The sequence below is a fragment of the Sprattus sprattus genome (genome assembly GCF_963457725.1).
Source record: "Sprattus sprattus genome assembly, chromosome: 2".
Lineage (NCBI taxonomy): Eukaryota > Metazoa > Chordata > Actinopteri > Clupeiformes > Clupeidae > Sprattus > Sprattus sprattus.
The window spans coordinates 53,252,595-53,276,771 of NC_137921.1; the positions used below are offsets into that span (position 1 = coordinate 53,252,595).

The 24,177-nt window shown below is 47.2% G+C and overlaps 1 protein-coding gene across 1 annotated transcript in view; it reads right to left on the reverse strand.

Annotated features, from left to right (window-relative positions):
* The window catches only part of nek1 (NIMA-related kinase 1), a 30,741-nt gene continuing 6,564 nt past the window's right edge, over positions 1-24,177 (reverse strand). The window contains 30 exon segments of the mRNA XM_080833685.1: positions 1-98; positions 1,120-1,252; positions 1,860-1,993; positions 2,270-2,628; positions 2,967-3,130; positions 5,755-5,963; positions 6,305-6,384; positions 7,162-7,261; positions 7,484-7,537; positions 7,540-7,635; positions 7,752-7,952; positions 8,584-8,754; positions 9,508-9,633; positions 10,411-10,663; positions 10,793-10,858; positions 11,207-11,368; positions 11,623-11,718; positions 11,954-12,031; positions 12,339-12,422; positions 13,127-13,213; positions 13,659-13,761; positions 14,166-14,312; positions 14,800-14,960; positions 15,228-15,308; positions 15,428-15,475; positions 15,701-15,760; positions 16,346-16,411; positions 16,724-16,896; positions 17,010-17,082; positions 17,286-17,486. Of these exon segments, the coding sequence (XP_080689811.1) occupies positions 85-98; positions 1,120-1,252; positions 1,860-1,993; positions 2,270-2,628; positions 2,967-3,130; positions 5,755-5,963; positions 6,305-6,384; positions 7,162-7,261; positions 7,484-7,537; positions 7,540-7,635; positions 7,752-7,952; positions 8,584-8,754; positions 9,508-9,633; positions 10,411-10,663; positions 10,793-10,858; positions 11,207-11,368; positions 11,623-11,718; positions 11,954-12,031; positions 12,339-12,422; positions 13,127-13,213; positions 13,659-13,761; positions 14,166-14,312; positions 14,800-14,960; positions 15,228-15,308; positions 15,428-15,475; positions 15,701-15,760; positions 16,346-16,411; positions 16,724-16,896; positions 17,010-17,082; positions 17,286-17,486 (3,780 nt within the window). The 3' untranslated portion in view covers positions 1-84.

Genomic DNA, 24,177 nt, shown 5'->3' on the forward strand with positions numbered 1-24,177 from the left:
GACAAACCCTCAAGTGCATCCTGGGAAGACATCAGTCTGCCAACAGATTGTCTGGAGCTGCCAGCCTGGGTGGATGAATGGCTTCTATTCATCATTATCTGCAACAGAGAGGGAGGGAAGGAGAGAGAGAGAGAGAGAGAGAGAGAGAGAACGAGAGAGGAGAACGAGAGAGAGAAAGCGAGAGGAAGAGAGAAAGGGGATAGAAGAAAGAAAGAGAAGGATAGAGTGTGTGTAAGAGAGAGAGAGAAAAGGAGTAGAGAGAGGGAGAAAGTGTGTGTTTGTGAGAGAGAGAAAAACAGAGTGTTTGTGTTTATATGTGTGGAAGAGAGAGGGAGATGGAGAAAATGAAGGGGAGGGGGAGGGGGAATAAAAGGAGGAATCGCGTCAGACTCTTGGAACTGCAGGAGGAGCAGATCCAGCCCTTCAGTGAGGAGAGTAAGATTAGATCTCCCCAGCCTTGGCTGGAAGACACTTGGAGCCGTGAGAAGGATTATCCCACCCCAGACTCGGGGTCCTGAGTCCACCTCTGCCCCAGACATCTGGCCCCCGACCAACTCCACCCATCAACACCTCCACATACCGGGCCCCTAGCGGGCTCTGCCCACCATCTGAAAGCAATATTAACAGTGACTAGAGGAGACACTGAGGGGGAGATCTGCGTGGGAGACTCAGGTGTCAATGTGTGTCCGTGTAAACACCTGATCCCGAGATGTTCACACACTCACACAGTCTTATGTAGGCCACAGCAACCAGCACTCGGCTTATAAATGAGGGACGCATTCAAGTTCTATGAGAGTGGTGTGTGTGTGTGTGTGTGTGTTTTGCATATTAAAATCACAGATCTGATGTATATATGAATACACAGTAAGGCATTCTCCTAGTTGAAAACACTCTATAACAGTTCACATGTATGTACACGAAGGGACTGGAAGTACTAGAGCCAAATGTCTTTGTCTCACAACAGATGGTGCAAGCGGATGTTCTGATACAAAAGGCTTCTGATCTGTTGCAAGTCAAATTAAATGTGGATCAAGTTTGTCCAGTCTATGCCAGTGTCCTCTCAATTTCCTAAAGAACTTGAGCAATGTGTGTGTGTGTGTGTGTGTGTGTGTGTGTTACCTTCTTGATACGCTCCGTCGGCCATAACCAGGTGAAGGATCTTGGGATAAAGGTGCTGGTGTTCTGTTCCCAGGATGCTTTGCAGTATGCTGGGGCCCATGTCTATATTCTCATCCTCATCTTCATGAATGGCCTGCAGCCAGCAGAGAGTGGAAAGTGCACACACACACTGACCATTTGCATCATAGCAGAAGCACACACAAAATATTTAAAAAAAAAATGATCATTCAGCATATGCAATGGCCATATGTGGCACACAATACTTGTTCCACATATGGCCATTACATCACAGGACAGACACACTCGCCACATGGGGAAAAAAACAAGGTCACTGCCCATGAAGAAAGCTGACCACAGACCTGAGTGGCCTGTCTCAAATAATGAATCAACTGAGTGTGTGTGTGTGTGTGTGTGTGTGTGTGTGTGTGTGTGTGTGTGTGTGTGTGGTCAAGGAGGTAGTTGCTCTGAATTATGGAGACTCTGTAGAAGTACACACTAGCCTAATACTTCTACCTGACATCTCTCTCCCTGTAGTCTCTTCAGCTACAACCCAAATCTAACACCTGGCTCTCACATTCACACATCCCCAAAAGGCCCCGATGTGCTGAATCAGGTGCAATATAATAGGCTGGGAGCTCCACTCTGCTAGAGAGTGAATGTATTAGAGAAAGGCTGGACTGTGTGTGTGACTGTGTGTGTGTGTGTGTGTGTGTGTGTGTGTGTGTTGGAGGTCACCCCACCTTGATGTTGTTGTAGGCCTCGATGAAGTTCTCAAAGCCCATCTCCTTCTCCAGCTGGAAGCGCAGCTCCTCCAGACGACTGAAGATGCTGTCCTGCTGCTCCAGCTCATCTACCTCGTCCTCCTCGCTGTCATCTGAGCACACACACACACACACACACACACACACACACACACACACACACACACACACACACACACACACACACACACACACACACACACACCGTTGTCACTGTTAGTCATACACACACACACAGGCACACGCAAGCAACTCACACTGCCAGAAACACAGGTCGATTTCTAAATCTCATACATACACATGCATATGACAAATGGGTCATCTCATCTGCTCTGCCTTGGCACGTGTGCACGTGTGATCAGACTGGGCAACTCTGTGTAGAACTGTACCTGACTGCCATTCCTCATTCAGCTGGTCCTCACTGCTATGATGCTCCTCCTCCTCCTCCTCTTCCTCCTCCACCCCGTTAGTGAGCGGCCCAGCGGGCTCTTCATCAGGACTGCTGCTGGAGGTGCCATCCTCTTCCTCAGCTCCCACTCCGTTGAAACCTCCGTCCACATCCTCCTCTTCCTCAGTGCTTCCTCGCGTGCCAGTTTTCTCTGCACCTCGTTCTGCCCCATTATAGCAGCTTTCGTCCTCATCACCCGGGCTCCCATTCGACGCATCCTCTTCCTCGCTCTGGGCGTCCTGCAGAAGTCTCTCCATGGAGGCTCGCAGCTCCCGTAAGTCGTCCTCATCCTCATAGGCACTGAACACACACACACACACACACACACACACACACACACACACACACACACACACACACACACACACACACACACACATACACATGCACACAAACACAGAACACCCCCCTCTCACTCACACACACACACACACACACACACACACACACACACACACACACACACACACACACACACACACACACGACATATCATCAGCGTCTGACACACATCTGTGTATTAGTGTGTAATTGCACATGATTACTTTGTGACCCATCTAATCGGGGTGCCAGGGAGCAAATATGTCTGCAGACAGTAAACATGGATATGAACGCAAACAAGTCAGAGTCAATCATACTCCTCCGCCTCGGACTGCTCATCTGCTTTGCCGTTCTCCTCCAGGTCCTCGATCTCCAGGTTGTTGTCAGGGGCAACGGCACCGTTTCCCTCCGTGACGTCTGCGTCTGCCTCGGTGCTCTTGAAGAGCTTGCTGAGGTCGGGCAAAGAGCACGTTCGTAGCATCTGACCACAAAAAACACATCAGACAAGCTATGTTAAAAGAAAGAGACACTATTTTAGCTTTCAAAATGGCCACAAAAACAAGTGTTATGAGATCATGTCTGGGAACGAACATAAGGCAGCAGACCATGCAATATCAGACATCATCACACAAGAAACACACATTTTGGATTTCAAAGTGACTGCAAAATACATTTTTACATTATGTCTCTGAAAAAAAAAGGAGCCGTCAAGACTTTGCATGGGAAAGTTCCATCTGCATGTAACACCAAACAGATGTGCCAAAGAAGTTAAATAAGTAGCCAGATGCAAGCCTTCATGGTGCCCTGAAACCTTTTTGGTATGTGGAACACCAATCTCTGGGTCACCCAAAACACTCCTTACTCAGAAAACTCCTCAGAATACAACTCATCTAAGTAAGCGTGTGGTTTGGGAATTTGGGTCCTCATCCGTGGCAACAATTATCTTTGACTTTACTGCAAGGACAGAGTGAAAACATACGGTCACATAACAGCACAGTGCGTCGCTGGGAATCACTTTAGTTTCACAGAGAGCCCTGAATGAAGGCTCCAGTGGAAAAGTGAGCAAACATTAAACAGTGAGCCTGTGCGTGTGGTGGGATTTGGAGGCTGACTGACTCAGGATGTGCATGGGAAAGAAAGAGACCACAGAGACGGGGGGAAAAAAAGTGACAAAAAGGCCAGTGGGGGAGGAAAGAGTGTGTGTGTGTGTGTGTGTGTGTGTGTGTGTTACATATGTGTCAGAACAAGTGTGGGTGAGAGAATCACTGGGGCATGTGGATGTGTGAGAGTGTGTATATCCACGTGTGAGAGTGTGAATGTGTGTACAGCATGTGGGATCGTGGAAGTTTGTATAGCATGTGTGTGTGTGTGTGTATGTGTATGTGTGAGTATATCTTTGTGTGTGTGTATATATGTGTGTATATGTGTGTGTATATATATGTGTGTGTGAGAGAGAGAGAAAACAAGCCACGCCATTTGAAAGGCCTCTGGTATGGCGACACATCAAGGATGTGGAAAAATTGCATTAATAACGCTCCAGTCAGAGGAGCCCAATACAGTGCAGACTGTGCAGCACTCTCTGTCCATCCAACACAAACACAGAACACCCCCCCCACCCCCCCCCCCCCCACACACACACATTCCAGTACATCTCTATCTTTCCCCTTCACTGCCGATCCCACCATCCCTAGTCCCCCCTCCTCCTCCTCCTCCTCCTCCTCCTCACCTCTCCTGCATGCGGTCGGGCTTTATTAAAGATGCAGGAAGGTGAGAGTCCTTGCCATCCCGTCAGGCCGTGATGGAGGTCATGTGATGAATGGCCCTGACTGCGCTCCACGTCCTCTCATTAATAAAGGGCTAAATGAGAGTGCTATAAATAAGCCAGACCCGGACCCCCATCACCCATTTGGGGCGCCTGCTTCCGGAGAGGGGGGGGGGGGGGGTCCCACAGCCAGGGCCGGCATGGCACTGGAATGGCAGGAAACTGGTGCGACCCGCAAGGTTATGTTCTTTTCCGTCTCAGTGGCCTGCAAGTGGCCAGTGAACTGGAATCTTGCTGTGCCGCACAGGTTGGGAGGGGGGCAAAAATATTCTTCTTCTAAAGTACAGAAGACTAAATATAGCACCAACTATAACCTTTCATAGTCACACTCAGGGACAGCCTCAAAAGACCCTTTTCTACACTGGCACACTGAGACACGATGTTAAACAATACATGTACAGTATATGTCAACCGTCTTAGGGAAACAACACGCAAAACCTCCTAATCAAGCTAGCATTCGCCTTGGGATTTTGCAACATCAGCAAAGTATCATCAACATGGCATCCATCCCCAGCAAGATCAGAGCTTCAACCATTTTACTTTCTCCATTTGTCTTCTCTCTATCCGTCCCTGGTGAGGCAGGGAGGCTTTGGTGATTTTAGCACTATTACAGAAGCCTACTGAGAGGACGTCTCACAAACTTTTGGTAATAAAAACTCGAAAGTTAGCACATCCATTTCGCTGACAGCCGAGAGATCAAACAGCTTGGGGTCCTTGGTAATGCGATTCTAATGATCATCATTATTAGAGTAATACTCCATCTGCACAGTGGCACCCGTATTAGGTTTAGTTATGGGCTAATTACCAGGGCATTCCAGGGCTTCTGGAAGGCAGTGCTTCTGGGTGACACCATTAATTTTGCTCCATTGCGTATTTGTCTGTGTTATGGTGCTTACATCAAAATGTATTACTCCAAGAATTGACACAGAATTGGGAAAGGCATTAGAATGAGCTATGACTATCATGTTCGTGTGAGTGTCTTGTCTGTCCATTATACGGTCACGTCTGGGTCTACATGGCATCACCACTGATAGAGCCACTGACTCCAATGTTGTTTCAATACTATTTAAAAGTAAGGACGCCGACACACAGACACACAGACACACACACACACTTTTCCAGATAACCCTTGATACTTCCCTAAATCTATGTGACTAAGTGTCAAACTTAGGGTGGGGAGTCGGAGAAGGAGCCTGCTGGACCACAGGCCTGTAAGGCCAGGATCTGGGCAAACCCGCCCCGCCTCGCCCCGGGCCAACCCAAAGCGACCCTGCCCTGCTCACCATGGGGTTGTTGGCGTCGAAGAGGCCGGTGGAGAGGCCGATGAGGAGATTGTCCTGGTGCTTGGAGCGCATGGGGGAGATGGAGCGAGAGCGGGAGGATGACGAGTCCTCCATGGACGACTGCGCCGACATCAGGGCCAAGGCCACGGTGCGGCGATGAGCGGGGCTACACAGCCTTAGGAAGAGGGGCTCATCACACGGGGGAACGCCTACAGCAGGAAGAGGGAGGGAGAGAGAGAGAGAGAGATAGATAGAGAGAGAGGGGGAGAGGGAGAGGGAGAGAGAGAGAGAGAAGTCACAGGGTGAGGGGGAAAAAAGTGAGAGATGAGAAAAAGACAAAGAGAGCATATGAGTGAACGAATGAGAAAGGAAGAGACAGATGAAAATGAATTAGGAAAAAGCAAGAAGAGGGAAAGGCAGAGAAGAGGAGAGTACAAGAACCATCTGTTATTACCAGATCCAAATTAAGAATAGGGTGTGTGTGTGTGTGTGTGTGTGTGTGTGGTCCTTGTCTACAGCTTTGAGTAATCCATCTCTGTCTACTACCCACCTGAAGGCTCTGCTGGCTTCTCCTCGCTCCCTGTCTGTTCCCTCTTCTCTGTGTGTGGTGCGATTTTGCCCCCTGGTGGCCTAAAAGAGAACAACTTAAATTGATTACCGTTCAAAACAATACACTTGCAAGACTAAAACGCTATACTGCACTGTAGGAACTAGTACCAGCATCAGGTATCGGGGCTACTGTGCTCATATACTCATTCTCGAACTCTCGGATACCATGTACGGAAACCACTTCATGGCAACGTTTTCTGCTGCCCTATCAGATTTTCTTACTGGAAACAACTGGTAGCAGGATTTTATCATGGCAATCAGCGAGCACACGGCAAGAAGAGTTTTTAAGAAAAAACTCCATTTCAAAAGTTCTGAGCCTACACTTTGGATCTCAGTAGCCAACTACCATCCTCCAAGCAGTCACAAGACTCAAAGCTCTGCACCTTTTCCCAAGCTACTCAGCTAAGGGGTTAAGCTCCAAATATCCTGTGCAGAAATCTCCTGATCTCGCTAAACTATGCTTACCGTGAGAGAGCTAAGAACATGACGAATGGAGACAGTCTCTGCAAACCTGCTGTGTCATCACAGCGCAGAGCAGGAGGCAGATCTGGCATTAATCTACATTAGAGGCTACTGGTTTGCTTTCAGCATATTATGATGAATCAACTGCACCCTCCCTAGTATTCTGGGCAATTCATTTTGTCCCAAGTAACGGTTACTTCAACTTCTATTTTTGAAATTTGCTAAAAGGACGACTTTCCCCTTCTGTTGAATTTGTATAAGGACTAAGCAATAAGCGCTACGTCTAAAGGGAAACTATGCCCTGGCTCCTTCCAGGAAGGTCCCCCTGGTACTGACCCAGCCGGTGAAGCATCTGGCCCCCAGGCTTGGAGCACCTTGGCAGGGGGATTTACGGGCCGCTGGGGCCCCTCCTCCAGCACCAGCGATTCCAGTTCATCTAATACACGGCAAAGAGAAGGGGGAGCAGCGAAAGGCAGAAAGAGAGAGAAACAAAAAAGAGAAATAAGGAAAGAAAAGAGAGAGAGCGAAATGAGGAAAAATTCATGAAGATCATGGAGAGAATAGCTGCACTCTGTTGGTATACTCTATCAATGTCTTTTAGACACTGAAGATGGCTTAGAGGCTGTCACCCAATAAATGAATAGGCCAGAGTTTATACTTGAGAGTGCAGTTTTTCTCTTCATTATCAAAGTCATTCTTAACTGGCACCCTTTGTTAGTCCCAGTAGGATTCCACCATAGTTTGACAAAGAAACAGGAAATCCAGATTGACCTCCATCTAAAACATAAAACACTTCATCTGTGCATGCGTCTGCAATTTGAATTAAGGGAATTACTGTAATGCAATTACATAGATTATTACCATAACATGCAATACTAATTTAAGCATGTCTTTATTGAGTTAAATCCATATGAATGTTTTCTTACCATCTCCTGCCCCGCCTGTGGACTGTGGTTGGGGCTCTAACGTTTCCTCCGCTGAAACCGTTGCTTCCTCCTCACCTTTGACCTCCAACGGAATTGGCTCGTCTGTTTTTGGAGCAGCGACAGATGTGCTCGACTGTGTCTGTGGTGCTGGTTTGGTCCCCTCCTGGTCAGTGGAATGCCCAACTAATGGACTAAGGCTGTCTGCAGAATCAACCAATGAGAGAATACAACCAGTAAGTTCTTTAAAAAATTAAAAATAAAAACTGTCAAGGTTTTGGTAAAAGAAACGTTTTATTTAACCAGACCTCAGCAACAAGCAAATACACAGGCTGAAAGTGGACACAGGTGTAACTTTGTTAGGAGGTCACCAAACCCTTTGAGATTCCTGACCATAAGCATGCGACTTAAGGTGTGATCTTCATGCAAGTCATCAAAATTGATGGTGAGACGCTGGTGGAAAAACGTATTTCCAGAGGTCTCTAAAGAGTTCACAAACATTCTAGTGCCACTGTAGGCCAGGCAGTCATGCGGCCAGCTGAACCAAAACCAGTCGTGCGGACGGCTGAACCTAAACTAGTCGTGCAGCTGGCTGAACCTTAACTAGGCCCAACAGACTGGACCTAACCTAGTCCCTAAAGAATGGACCTAAACTAGTCCCTAAAGAATGGACCTAAACTAGGCCATACAGACTGAACCTTAACTAGTCCCTACAGACTGAACCTAAACTAGTCCCTACAGACTGAACCTAAACTAGTCCCTACAGACTGGACCCTAACCAGGCCCTACCGTTTGAATCGTGGAGGGGATGGAATGGCAGTGTCTCTTGACTGACCTGTGAGTGGCCTATCACAGATGCTGGCGTTGCCCAACAGCTGGGTAAGGGGCTGAAGCTCTGCCTCTTTTAGCATTTCAAGGACCTGAGTGTCTGGACTCTGCCCCCATACTTTCCTTGGACCCGCCCCCTGCCACGCCTCCAGACAGATGACCTCACCAGCCGTTTGTTCTGTAGACAGAGAACAAGAACGTGACACAATTGTACATATGTAGGGGACCTTTTTAGCCAAAGTCGCAAAAATGTGACACACCCAGATAGGTGCACGCACACGCAAACACACAGACACACAAACAAACACACACACACACACACACAAACAAACACACACACACACACACACACACACACCACATTAACAATTACACATGTAGGAGACCCTTTTAGCTAAAATGACTTGTAATACAGTGCAGATACACACTTTCATCAGTATGTGTGCTCCCTGTTGGCACCTTGCTCTACCAGCACAGCTCCAGGAGCACACTCTTAACCCAGAGGATCCCTGTTTACACACTATTCTCCATTAGAGTAGTGGTTCCCAAACTGTGGGACGGGACCCACGGTTAAAAGTTTAAGTAGTCTGTATATAGAACGGACATGTGCCCATCATGAACACTGTACGGACTTGTCACCAGGTGGGAAGTTAAAACAGTTAAAAAAAGTTTTAAACAAGAGCTCGGCTCAAAAAAGAAAAAAAAAAAGTTTAACTGCTTGATGAAATTAAGTTTATAATATTTAACAGTTCGAATGTAGAAACAATGTTGAAAGCTATGCAGCAGCTGGCATCTGCTTTTTTTTTTAAATACTAAAATTGAAATAGCAAAAAATTGCAGGTAATGTGTGAGTGTCTCAATCTATGGGAACCACTTATTTAAAAAGTGAGTGGCTGACAGAGGGCAGTGAGCGCTGAGCAGTGGGACAGACCTGGTGTTGGTATACAGGTCTCATCTAGTGTCTGCTGAGCCACAGCTAGAAGAGGAGCCGCCGTCTCCCACTTCCGCCTGTCACCAGCAGATGGCAGTCTCTCATCAGGGGAAACACTCTGGGAGGCTGGGAGAGAGCAAAACATTCAGGTCATGAAATAAAACTAACATTAGGTGGCAAATTCTGCCCCTTCCGGAAGCCTTTTACTGGATACTTACAATGTTTTTAATGGGTCTTAACACTAAAAGGTCTATATCCCTCGTCCGGGATATTTTTTTTTTTTGAGTTTTCGTCTTAGAGACATAAAAAGAACAACCACGGAAACATTGAACCCTTTTCTAATATTATTGCTGAGGTCTTCTAGAATAGAATCATATATTCCATTTGTGCATCAATGTTTTTAGTTAAGCAAAATGTACAAAAACATCAAGGCATGTCAGTCAACTTAGAAAAGACTTAAAGGCCTTGGACCTTAGAGTGTTAAAGTCAATGGATTTGTGCCACTGAAAAGTGGGAAAGCAGCTGTATTTGAACAAGCTCCATAGCTTGACTACGTCTTAAATACAACATCCATTCCTTGACTAAACTCAAACAGGGGCAGCAATGTGTGCATGTATGTGTGTTTGCATAAGTGTATGTGAGTGTCAGAGAGGGGGGGGGGCCTGAGTTTGTGTTTGTATATGCGAGTGTGTGTGTGTGTGTGTGAGAGAGAGAGAGAGAGAGAGAGAGAGAGAGAGAGAGAGAGAGAGTGAGTGTGTGTGTGTGTGTGTGTGTGTGAGAGAGTGTGCGTGTGAGGGAGTGTGTTAGTGTGCGTGTAAAAGAGTGTGTGTGTGCATGTGAAAGAGTGTGTGTGTGCATGTGAAAGAGTGTGTGTGTGTGTGTGTGTCTAGCCATAAGTCTCACCAGGTGAGGTCAGGCAGGTCTCCTCTAAAGTCTGCTGTGCCACAGGGAAGACAGGCGCAGCTCCCGCCTCCCACCTCTTGCGGTCGCCCCCGGAGACCGGCCTCTCCTCCACCACCACTGGCTGGTCCATCTGCGGGGCGGGACAAGGCCCCTCCGTCACAGTCACCGCAGCCTCGCCCTCCCCCGGTGCCTGGCTCTGAGCCTTCAGGTTCTCATTCAGTCGCCGGAGGATCTCTTTCTTCTCGCTCTGTGGCTGTCACCACACAGGGACACCGGTTACAGGTAAACAAAGAACCATGAGAAGGTCCACAGTGTGCCCTGACAATCTAACATCAAGGTGTTGACATGAGCATGGCTGTACAGTCAAATGAAATACTCTCACCTGGAGGACAGGTGCCTCAATCTTGGGGGATTCTTCCTTCATAGGAGAGTTCTGGCCTGACGCTAACTGCAAGGGGAAGAAACAAATAGCAAAATATTAGCGTTTTTGCTTTTCAGTCAAGTCTTAATCTAAATATTTTAACTATCGACAAACTGCATATGGCGCATGCACTGTGATTAAATACAATCCCCTGTGATTTTTTTTACTGTCTGCCTCATTGCTGTAGCTTAACTGCTGCAGCATGGTGATAACATTTAGGTCATAGCACATAGCATCAAAATGAGGTAGCTGTACAGAACCACAAGGGGCTTTGAGCAGCACTTGCTGTAATCCTACAGACTCAGTATCTCAGGTCTGGCCCGGACGAACGCATGTGCGCGGGCCACAGGTGTGTGATCGGTTGCCAGGACTGACCGCTCCAACGTCCTTCAGTGCAGCAGTCATGGAGATGGCCGGGGCGGTGGGTTTGTGGGAGGGCAGGGCCGGGAAGGTGGGGGCAGGCTGGGGAGCGGGGTCAGGGGGAGGGGGAGGGGCAATAGCTGCTACCCCACCCATCTTCACTCCTCGAACATTGAGCTGGGGGAGAGAAGAGGAGGACAGGGACTGTCATCTATGTCCAGAGAGGAGAAGAGAGCAGAGGAGATGAGAGGAGAGGAGGAGAGGAGAAAGGGGGAGAGAAGAGAGGAGCGGAGAGGAGGGTAGGGGAAAGAAAGGGAAAAAGGAGAGGAGAGGAGTAAAATGGAAGAGTAGACAACAAAGGAGAGGAAAAAGCTGGAAGGGGCAAGAGGAAGAGGAGAAGGAGAAAAGCGTGAGGATAGGAGGAGACTTACGTGGTCCTCCCAGGCTCTCTTCTCCCTCTCGTACGCCTCCCTCCTCTTCTTCTCCAGCTGTTCCTTCAGCACTGCAGCACGTGTGTTTGCCTGGACCTGCCACACGCACAGGACCAGGCCTCTTACACAACCACTCAGGCAACTATTACCCATCAACGTCACCAAAGCATTTGCTTAGCATAAGACTAAAACACGTACACACTTCTGTAAGTAATGCTCTCTTTTTATTTTGGGGGGGTTTTGAGAATTCATTTGAATTTGACGATGCAAAACAACAGCTCCGAGAGAAGAGTGCAATGGAATTTCAGAGGCAGCGTTCTGATCGACTCACCTTCAGCGCCTCGATCTTCTTCTTCCTCAGCTCGGCCTCCTCACAAGACTCGTGACTGTCCGAGCCGTCGCTGTCATACTGAGAAAAACACAAAGAGAACAGATCACTTCACCACCACGTAATATTCACATGTTCACACCAACACACCATCTGGACATTCTTATTTACATATCAACAGGACACAAGAACAACAATGAAATGTTCAAAATATATAAACCCTACACATTCTAGTGTTGTCTCTAAAGTAATTAACATAAATCTTTTTTTCTTTAGACAACTTTACAAAAGGAACGTTATGCATGAAGTCCTCATTAGGCAAAGCGAGAGGCAGGTACGCCCTTTGAACTGTTCGTCTGCCAGAGCGGGCTGGAGGTGCTGGAGGTACCTTCTCGCCTCTCAGACGGGCTTTAATCTGCTGCCGCTCATTGAAGTTCTGCAGCCTGATCTGCCTCAGCCGTGACAGGTACTCCTAAAACAAGAAAAGGAGAGAGAATATTTAAAACCGCAGACAGACTTGAGCAACAGAAGATAACGCTCACGGGAAATGAGAGACAAGACAGTCGCAGGTGGCGCGTGGGATGCGGGTGCTGAGGGGAGGTGATCTGAAAGCATCTCAATGAGAAATCAAAGCAAACGGCAACAGAAACACATCAATGAGGGAGGAACTCCAAAGCAAATCCAAATGAGGGCTGTGACCGAGGTGCTGCTTTTCATATGGCTGTCAGAAGCAAGGTAGCATGAGGAGTAACCGGGGCAACAAAAAGAGGAGAGGAGAAACTGAACCTGTCTGGGAGATAAAAAATATAAAAAACAACAACAACAACAACAACAACAACCTGTTAGTAAGACACACACACACAAACACACACACACACACACACACACACACACACACACACACACACACAAGTGCTTCTGTCTCTCCATATGTATATGTGCAAACGCACACAGAGACACACTAAACAGACACACACTCACTCACTCACACCTCATGGCAAGGTAGGGGGACTGTGCACCAGGTTGCAGTTGTGAGCAACGTTACAAGGGAGTGCCGCATGCGGAAACATACTGAAACGACAACAATGATAACGCAAATCAGGCGATGGCGATGGGGTTGGGGGGAATATGAAGGGAGGAGGTGTGGGAGGGGAGCGTCCGTGGCTGGGCTCCTACCTCCTCCTCCTTGTTCACTCTGGGTCTCCTGCACCGCATGGTGCCAGGTCTGCTCCCAAAGCCTGCGGCCAGGTTTCGCCGCGTTCCCTGTGCACCATTCAAGTCAACCATCATTTCAGACTAGCGGCCAACTCGACCAACCATCAACATCATCACACACGTCGTCACTGAGCTGAACCTCACTGTGCACTTAGTAACGATGACACTGTTTACTTTCATACCAAGCAGATTAAAGCGCTCTCTGGATGTGGGTAGATTACCCCAGTCAGCCATTTTTAAGACCATCCCAGTCAGCCATCTATAAGACCACCCCAGTCAGACATCTTTAAGATCAGTAGATGAACATCACCTCCAAAGGCACTTTTTATAAACAATCTGTATCACCTCATTTTTCGAAAGCACAGAAGGGGAAAAAAACATGACTGAAAGCCAACACAATCAATCACAGCTGGGGTCATTCTTGTCAGCCAGCCTGAAGTACTAACAGACATAGGGAGAGGAGAGAGGAGAGAGGAGAGAGGAGAGCTCCTACCAGCTGTCCTTCAGCCCGCACTTTGTTCAGCATGGCCTCCTTCTTCCTCTGCAGGAACTCCTCCACCTGAAAGGCCCGCCCTGCAGCCACCTGACCCCGCAGCCTGCACAGAAAAGAAAGGCCCTTTAAATGTGTTGCCCAATCATAGACTGGAGAGCTGATCAAATCACAACAAAAGGTTTACAAATTTGTATCCCCTTATGGGAACATCTTTACATTTTTATTGGCTTTGAGTGTGAAGTTGAGTGAGCCCAGCCTAACAGACATTTTTGATCATTAGTTTATAACTGACCTATTGCATGGACATCTTTGAGCACATATAACTGACTGACCCTTTGCTATCTGCATTTTTGGTAACTGACCTGTTGGCATGGGCTTTTGGTGATCTATTGGCATGGGTGTTTATCAAGACCTGTTAGTGACTGACCTGTTGGCATGGGCATGTTTGTAGAGCTGTTAGTGACTGACCTGTTGGCATGGGTGTTTTGTGAACTGTAAGTGACTGACCTGTCTGCATTCGCATTTTTGGAGACCTGCTCCAACCTCCTGACCTCCACCTTCACCTTCACCGCATCTCCCTCGTGTGGACGTGCCAGGCCTGAGGGTCCAACGTGGCCATTCGGCAGTGCTGGGGTAGCAGCACCCATGGCACCCCTGGTACAGGGAGATGTGTGTGATTAATACATCAGAATCAGCCAGCCTTCTGCCCTCATGCATAGGCAAACCATTCATCAATCTCTTCAACCCATCCGACGGTAAGGGTGCACTATCCCACCTTAAAGGTGCAGTATCCCACGTTAAAGAGGCACTATCCCACCCTAAAGTGGCACTATCCCACCTTAAAGGGGCACTATCCCACGTTAAAGGGGCACTATCCCACTAGCACTATCACACGTTAAAGGTGCGGCAGTGAGCGAATTTGCAAGTGTGATTTAGTAAAAAAAGGATGTGGATTCTTGTCAGTCCATCAGTTGAAATTCCTTGTCCTATAAAACGTCAACAGTCCTGAGGTACACAGTAATATAACGAAACAGTTTACTGTTCCTTCAAAATTTCGTTACGTTTGTAGGCCGAGATTTTTATATCATAACACGAAAAGTACTTACTGCACCTTTAAAACCCAGGCATATGCGCAGCTCACCTGGCAGGTATGTCTCCTGCTGCCTTGGCTCCTTCTTGAGGTTTGGCAAGCTGGTCCAGGGCAGACAGGAAGTGGTCATATCTGTTTGGGGGCTGGACGGGGGCGTGGCTGGGTGCGTGGGCAGGAGAGGCTGCCATCATGCCACCCCCACCACCATAAAACTGACCAGGGGGTAGGAAATAAAGCAGTTAGAAGACTGAAGTAGAGAAGCGGAGACACTAAAGTGACACAGAATTGGTTGTCTGATATCTTTGATTCCACTGTCAACTGTTCCACTGTGTGTGTGTGTGTGTGTGTGTGTGTGTGTGTGTGTGTGTGTGTGTGTGTGTGTGTGTGTGTGTGTGTATATATACGTATGGCTTTTTAAGGAAGGCAAAAACAGTTTGGCTGAAAAATGGTGGTGAGGATGAAGATGATGAAGAATGCACCTTTCTCTCAGGACTGCTGCCACCGCTGGAGCTCAGGACATGCCTCCACCCCTGCTCTCTCGCTCGATTGATATGGCTAACCTGGAGAAAAACCAAATACAGAAAACTATCTACCACCTGGCCTGATCTAGTGTTTTAAATGTGAAAAGTTAACACCAACAAAATTAGCATTGCGATCTCTGCACAGTGTCAAGACATACCTTATCCTTTTCAAATCTTCTGATCTGGGCAGCCTTCAGCAGGAATATCTAGAATAGATAATAAGTAATAAAAGCATGACAACGATTACAATCCTCTGCGCAACAAAACCCTGGTCCATGGCATCATCAAGCACAGATTAGATAGCAGGAGCAAGATAGAGATTAAGTCTAAGCCCACATCACAAATGCACTCAAATAATATTATAAACAAATTCAACATGAAAGCTTTTTCTTCCATGTCACGACCAGGCCACTTAAAGCCACGTTGCCCACCTGTTCTCTCTTCTTCCTCTCTTTCTCCATCATCTCAAGTCGCCTTTTCCTCACTGCATCCTGCACATTAAACAGAGAGGCAGGTAACGCATATATTTCCCCTGCTCACATCGAGTGGGCAAGCCATCACTAAACTGCTTACTGAACCATTTGGTAATGTTTACAGTGTAATATTTGGGTGTGCATTAAATATTCAGTAGACCACAAGTGCTGTGCAGGCAGAAACCACTGTAAACTTTTTAGTTACACCAAGGGGAAGCTAGAAGGACAGGAGGAATACGGAACCCTCAGAAGAGCTCTGTTTAAAGGGGGCTTAGAATCTAGATGGCAAAAGGAACACAGCTGACTGATCTAATATATCACAGAAACATAGGGCCAGCTCACATTAGAGGAAGGGCAGGGTAAGTGCAGAGGGGGAGGGCCCAAATGCTGAACAACTCTCCCCATTGAATGAGGGAATGCATGAATTGGGGGGGGGGGGGGGGGTCAAGAGAGGAAAGGGCAGGAGGGACTACAGGTCAGGTTGACAGAGTAGGAAAGTTGGAGTGCCAAGCAGAAGTGTTGTGTCTCTCAGAGAGAATGGAAGCCGACAGCGCAGGAGGTTAATGCCAGGGGTTGGGAGATAGGGGGCGCCATCAGTGGTACCTCAGACTTCCTTCTCTCCTCCTCAGCGCGACTCGCTCTCCTTTGAGGCACTGCTGGGGGTGGGGCCTGGACGACACGACACCGGGGTTCAGTCTCAGACTCAACACACACTCACGCACAAACACACATTGACACACACACACACACACACACACACACACACACACACACACACACACACACATATAAGGCACCCATGCAAACACCCACCTCTCATACTCAAACACCCACTCATGCTCTCTCACACGCACACACACACACACACAGACGCACACGTAAACACATGCAACCAGGGGTAGACAAGAATTCAGCTAACCCTAAACCATAGTCTATGCTAGGACTGGGGTTTCCCCCTGCACACTGTCCAGCTCCTCTAACCTGTTTAGGTTTGGCCACAGGTTTCCGCTCGGCAGGCTTCCTGCCAGCATCGGCAGCCTTGCGGACCGCATCCGAGGGCCTCCGGACAGTCAAAGGCACTCCGTATTTGGCAGCTGGTTTGGTGATCTTCTGAGCAGGAGAGACAGCTGCTGGACCAGAGGCTGGGCGTTTTGCTGGACGGAGGGCAGGAGAAAGGGTGGAAATCACCTCACTCATCAAACACGTGTGCTTGTTTACTGTAGATATAGGGTGTGTGTGGTGTGTTTGGGTACCGTTACTGCATTACCTGGTGGACCCTGCGCTACACACACTTTGGGATGCTTATGGAGAGCGCCATGGCTGAATTCCTGAGCAATGAGCTGAAATAAAAGCACAAGATTCAGATACTAAATAAATGAGTCGCTGTCGGATACAAATTGCCTGGATGTAAGGATCAGGTGTCAGCACATTAACACATCCCTTCTTTAAAAAACTGTGTACTTAAACAGCTTTCATGCATAACTCCAGCATCTATTTGTGTAACTCCTTGAAACCTGTGTGTGGGTTTTTACAAGCCACTCACCTGTGGTGTGAGAAACCTTTGTATCCTGCGGGAGAGGAATGGCTTGCCCAGGATGCTGCAGACCGAGGGTCTCTCCCGGGGGTTGCGTCTGAACAGCTGGCCCAGCATGCTGCGCAGGTCCTGGGAGTAGTGCGACGAGACCGGGGGGTAGGAGCCCCGGATGATCTTCAGAACCAGGTTCTTCATGTTCCCCGCTTCAAACTGAGAGAAGCCACAAACAAAAAAGTTCAGGGGTCTTTTTTTTTTCTTCCCAACTGTAAGAGCCAGTTAATGGGGAATTCATGTAGAATAATAATTTAGATTAAAAATGTTTAAAAATGCTTAATTTAATTTAAAGAAATTCATGATGATTATATTTTCTAAAATGCATAAATTAGTTAGTATTAAAAGATGGATAAAAGCATACTTTTATTGTGAAATGTAAATTTGGCTTCCACTACATAATGCGTAACATTAATATTGCCGTTTGCACTTTCAAGGTCTGATTGCAGCTAGATACGGTGGAAGCAACACAGTTTTTTGACCGATCTGTACCGAGCCCTTTAATTTCTTATGTAAATGTATTTTTTCAGTTCTTTAAGTAAACATCATAAAAGGAAACTTGGTTTCAGTCGAGTGATTCAAATACTGGTTGTTGGACAAGCTGCAAAGGTGGTACAACGAACTTTTGGGACACAGATGTGCCACTACATTAGTCAAAAAACTAGCTAATGGAGTCTCGTTGCCTGGATTGCATTGACAACGCGGCTGAGAGAAGAAGAAGCTCGCGACTCGTCGAGAGAAGTTAAGACTGAAACGGGTAACTCTTTGAATGATTCTCCTGGAAAAGGTAACGAAAGGCCTTCATTGTATTTTAATATTGTGAAGAAAAGACGTCATATTGATGAGTGAAGGAGATCCAACGAAAATTAAAGTTAAAACCTGTCGGTAAATTTCCACTGGATTCAGTTTAACTGTCTGAGACGACATGTTAGCATATCAGTAACGCATTCGGCCAATATGGAGCTTTTGTGAATTCTGGACAGTTTGTTTGCACTCAGTTAGAGAAGAAAGGCAACTTTGAAGTAAGTGCTTTAAACTTTGTGCCTGCTTACTGCACATTAACTCCGCGATAATAATGATGGCTGACGGCGATGCTGACAAGCGTGACGAGGATAAATTGGAACAGGGGAGAGAGCGCAAGCTAACTGAGAAAGGAAAGGAGGAGAAATTACAACGGTTCATAGGATTGAGAAGACGAACGTTAGCCATTCTAAACAGCCAAATTAAAGAGATAGAGACATTGAGGTGTGATGCTCAAAATGTGAAAAGTGTTCAGAATAAGATGGAGAGTGATTTTGCACAGTCTCTAAACGAGTTTAATGGGCTCAATTATGAAGTGTGCGGTATGCTGTCTGAAGAGGAAAAAATTCAGAACCAAAATGATTGGTATGAACCTAAAATGGATCAGATAACAGGCTTCATGAAAGAAACTAAAAGATGGCTGGCAGAAGTGCATGATTCCACATATGAGGAAAACTCAGATTATCCTACTGAACAGGCGATAAGTGAAGAAGATACTGTTTTGCCCAGTGACAGTGTTTCACAGATAGGGGCCAGTAATGTTGTAAAAGCACACTCTCGTGTAAGTAATGCCTCCAACACTTCACGTGTATCGTCCACACGTGCATGTCAGGAAGCAGAGCATGCCGCTCTAATGAAACGACAAGAAGCGCTGAAGAAAAAACAGGATCTTGAATTCCAAGAAATTAAGATACAACAGGAGCTTGAATTCCAAAAAATTAGAATTAAAGCTGAAATGGAGGAATTAGAACTGGAGACAGCATTAGCTGAAAGTCATGCAAAAATGCAAGTGCTTAAAGAGTATGACATATTGGAAGATGGCAGAAGTAGTCACTTGTCAGTGCAAAAATCATTAAGTGGGAACATAAAGAAGAAAAGAGTTAACATGTCGCTACCGCAACACGTTACAGCGAATGTTCAAGCACCAAGACAAGTGCAGCGCACACGAATGCTACAACAGCCACAGCCAGTCCAGAACCAAAGTCATAGAACACAAACAGGGAATGACATTGTGTCAGTCATGCAGAAGCAGAACGCAATTACTGAATTGCTAGTGAAGCAACAACAGCTTTCACAGCTACCCATGAAGGACATTTCCGTGTTCAAAGGTGATGCACTTCAGTTCAAGTCCTTCATGAGAGCATTTGAACATGCCATAGAGCAGAAAACAGACAACGACCAGGATAAATTATACTTCTTGGAACAGTTTACAGATGGTGAGCCCCAAGAGCTCGTTCGTAGTTGCGCTCACATGGCACCACGCAAGGGCTACAAGGAAGCTAAACGACTTCTGCATAGGCATTATGGAGATGAGCTTCGGATTGCCAGTGCCTACATGGAGAAAGCTCTCAAATGGCCACAGGTGAAGGCAGATGATGGAAAAGCGTTAAATGCTTACGCAATGTTCCTGATAGGATGTCGTAACTCTATGGAAGATATTGAGTTCTTAGAAGAGATGGATAATCCTACCAATCTGCGTGCGTTGATATCCAAGCTGCCCTACAAAATGAAAGAATGTTGGCGAACAGCAGCTTTCGACCTCAAAGAACGACGTGGTCACAGGGCCAGATTTACTGATTTGGTGAACTTCATAGACCGCCAAGCTAAGATAGCAATTGATCCTCTCTTTGGTGACATTTCTGAAAGCCGCTCACCCACAGCTGCAAACACGAACCAAAAAGGAAAGCAGGCTGTGAAAAAGGAGTTTCGTGGAAGCAGTTTCGCAACCAATGTTGTTCCTGAAGAAAGGACTGTCAAAGTCAAGTTTGCTAGCAGTGGAAAAGTGGTGAACGCCTTTGATAAACCCTGTCTATACTGTCAGCAGTCACATGCTCTTGCTGCTTGTGGTAAGCTCAAAGGCCAGCCTCATCAAGAACGAGTGGAATTCCTGAAATCAAAGGGTCTATGTTTTGGATGCTTGATCCCTGGCCATCTCAGCAAATCCTGTAAACGAAAATTAGAGTGCAAAGAATGTGGATTCAAGCACCCTGACATTCTGCACAAAGAAAAGGATGGCAGTTCCGCCTCATCAAGAAAGAATGATGGCGTTACTGGTGAAGAGGTGCTAGCCGCTGAGGTTCCCATCACAGCAGAGTCTTGCGCCCTCACAGGGGCCGGAGAAGCGGAATGTGTGCTATGGATAGTACCGGTGAAAGTCAAGTCGAAGAATGGTGACCAGTATGTGGAAACTTACGCCCTTCTTGACCCGGGAAGCACGGCAACATTCTGCACGGAAGATCTGCAAAAGAAATTGAATGTGAAAGGGAAACCAACCAGAATACGTCTCAGCACCATGGGTCAAGATGCACCAGAAAACCAGAAGCTCATGGACAGTCTGGTTCTATCAGAGCTTAAAGTGTGTGGGCTGGAGGACAGTATATACGTCGAGTTGCCCAAGGTGTTTACTCACAGCAGCATACCTGTTCATGCCGGAAACGCACCCAAGCAGTCTGATATCCAACAGTGGCCTTATCTCAGTGAAGTGAGCTTGCCCGAGCTGAAAGCTGATGTAGGCCTGCTTATTGGAGCAAACTGTGCAAGAGCAATGGAGCCCTGGCGCATCATTAACGGTCAAGATGGAGGTCCTTATGCCATCAAAACGACCATCGGATGGGTCTTGAGTGGACCTGTAAGAAGAAATGAAACTGAGAATGAACCACCTCATGCATTCATGAACAGAATCTCATTGTTGGAGATAGAAAACCTTTTGATCCAACAGTACAATGCTGACTTCCTGGAACGCAATTATGATGACAAGGAAGAGCTGTCTCGAGAAGACAAGCAATTTTTGAGGTCTGTGGAAAAGACAACAGTCTTTGAGAATGGGCATTACTGTGTCGGATTGCCACTCCGAAATGAGAAGCTCCAGATGCCCAATAATCGTTGTGTGGCAGAGCAACGCATTGCGTCGTTGGAAAGGAAGTTCAAGAAGAATCCTGAGTTCTTACAAGAACTTCATGGAAGCAATCATTACCAAGGGCTACACGGTTCGGGTTCCAACACACCAACTGACCCGAGGGGACAACAGGGTGTTTTACATACCGCACCATGGGGTTTACCACCCAAAGAAAAAGAAGCTTCGGGTGGTATTTGATTGCACATCCTCATACCAAGATAGGTGTCTGAATAGTGAGTTGCTCCAAGGGCCCGACCTGACCAACACGTTGGTTGGTGTCCTCCTCAGATTCCGCGAGGAGCCTGTAGCAGTGATGGCAGACATTGAGTCAATGTTTTATCAAGTTAATGTGCCAGAACATGATGCAGACTTACTCCGCTTTCTTTGGTGGCCCAACGGCAGATTCGATGAGCCCATGGAGGAGTTTCGAATGGCAGTGCACCTTTTTGGAGCCACTTCTTCTCCCAGTGTGGCGTCATACGCACTGAGAAGAACTGCGGAGGACCACAGAGAGACTGCATCTCCAGACGCGGTTCAGACAGTCCTGCGCCATTTCTACGTAGACGACTGTCTGAAGAGTGTAGCCACCGAAGACGATGCAGTGAGACTGGTCCAGGATCTTCAAGCCTTGTGTAGCAGTGGAGGGTTCACCTTAACAAAGTGGATGAGCAACAGCAGAAAGGTGCTAACGTCAATCCCTGCAGAGCACAGAGCCACTGAGGTCAGAGACCTGGATCTGCGGCACGACACTCTACCAGTGGAAAGAACACTCGGTGTACAGTGGGACACAGAATCCGATACTTTCACGTACAAAATAGAGCTGCAAGACAAGCCAGTGACCAGAAGAGGAATCTTGTCAATCGTAAACTCCATCTACGATCCTCTCGGCTTTCTGGCACCGGTTATCTTGCCTGCTAAGCTCTTGTTGAAAGATCTCTGTAAGGAACATCTTAGCTGGGATGAAAACATTGATGGAAAGCATGCAGAAGAGTGGAGCAGATGGCTCGAAGAGGTCACTTACCTCTCCAACTTCCATGTAAGTAGATGTTTGAAACCCACCAACTTCGGATGCACTACCTCAGCGCAGTTGCATCATTTTTCGGATGCCTCAGAATACGCCTACGGCACTGTGTCTTATTTACTGCTGGAGAATGAACATGGCGAGAAGCACTGTGCTTTCCTTATGGGAAAGTCAAGAGTGTCCCCGCTGAAGAAAGTCACAATCCCCAGGCTTGAGTTGACCGCAGCAGTTGTCGCAGTGAAGGTCGACAAGATGTTGCATGAAGAACTGCAAATTCCACTGCAACAATCTGTCTTCTGGACAGACAGCACTACGGTGCTTAGATACATCGACAGTGAAACAGCACGTTTCAAAACGTTTGTTGCTAATAGAGTTTCGATGATCCGAGAAGCAACCAAACCCTCACAATGGATGTATGTCAAAACAAATGAAAATCCTGCTGACCAAGCCAGCAGAGGCCTGAAGGCAAAGAGCTTGGTCGAAGGAGGAATGTGGATAAGTGGACCAGACTTTCTGCTGAATGAAAAGGATTGGCCAGAACAGCCTGTGCGAAAGAATGAAAGCCTAGAAGATGACCCGGAGGTCAAGAACACAGTCGCTGTTCACACGGTCAAAGTTGAAGAAAGTATGGCACCAATGAACCAGCTACTTACCTATCATTCTGATTGGAACAAACTCAAACGATCAGTGGCTTGGATTGTAAAGGTAAAGGATGCTCTGAGGGAGCGTAAAGAAGAACGCAAAGAGGCGTTAAGAACAATCAGCCAAACTGAACGTGACCCTGAAAAACAAAGAAAAAAGTTAGAACAACACATGAAGTTTCGAACCGAAAAGACATTACTTACCTTGGATAATCTGGACGCTGCTGAAGCAGAAATAATAAAGTTCAGTCAAAGACAGCACTTTGAGGAAGAAATCAAGGTCCTGAGGAATGGAAGCCAGCTCAGCTGTAACAGTGTGTTGTATAAGCTTGACCCGATTCTTCAAGATGACACCTTGAGAGTAGGTGGAAGACTTAACAAGTCCGCTATGCCTGAAAGTTCCAAACATCCGGTGATTCTTTCTAAACATAGCAAAGTTGCCACTTTAATCTTGAGGGACATACATCAAAGAACAGGCCACTGTGGACGCAATTATGTGATGGCTCAAATAAGGCAGAAATATTGGATTCCACAAGCCAATTCTGCAATCAGGAAGATCATCGGTAAATGCACGGTGTGCCGTCGGAGGACTGGCAAGGTTGGTGAGCAAAAGATGGCAAACTTGCCGGAAGATCGCCTCCTCCCAGATTAACCTCCTTTTACGAACACCGGCGTGGATTACTTCGGCCCGTTTGATGTTAAACGGGGCCGGGGTACTGTCAAGAGATACGGGGTAATGTTCACGTGTCTCACCCTCCGAGCCGTGCACATCGAAGTGGCTGACAGCCTTGACACGGACTCCTGCATAAACGCCATTCGCCGTTTCATATGTAGGAGAGGCCAAGTTACCACCATGAGATCAGACAATGGCACAAATTTTGTGGCGGCTGAACGAGAGCTAAGGGAAGCCATCCAACAGTTAGATAATGAGAGAATTGAGAGAGACCTGCAACCAAAGGGGATAAGGTGGATATTCAACAGCCCAGCCGCCTCCCACCAGGGTGGGGTTTGGGAAAGGCAAATTCGCACTGCCCGAAGGATCCTCAATTCCCTACTGAAAGATCAGTCAGTGACTGATGACAGTCTCCATACAGTAATGTGTGAAGTCGAGAGTATAATGAATGGCAGGCCGCTCACAAGTGTGTCGGATGATGTCAATGACATTGAGTCTTTAACTCCGAACCATTTGCTGCTTCTGAAGGCTCAACCAACCCTGCCTCCAGGCGTCTTCAGCAAAGATGACACCTACACCCGAAGAAGATGGAAGCAAGT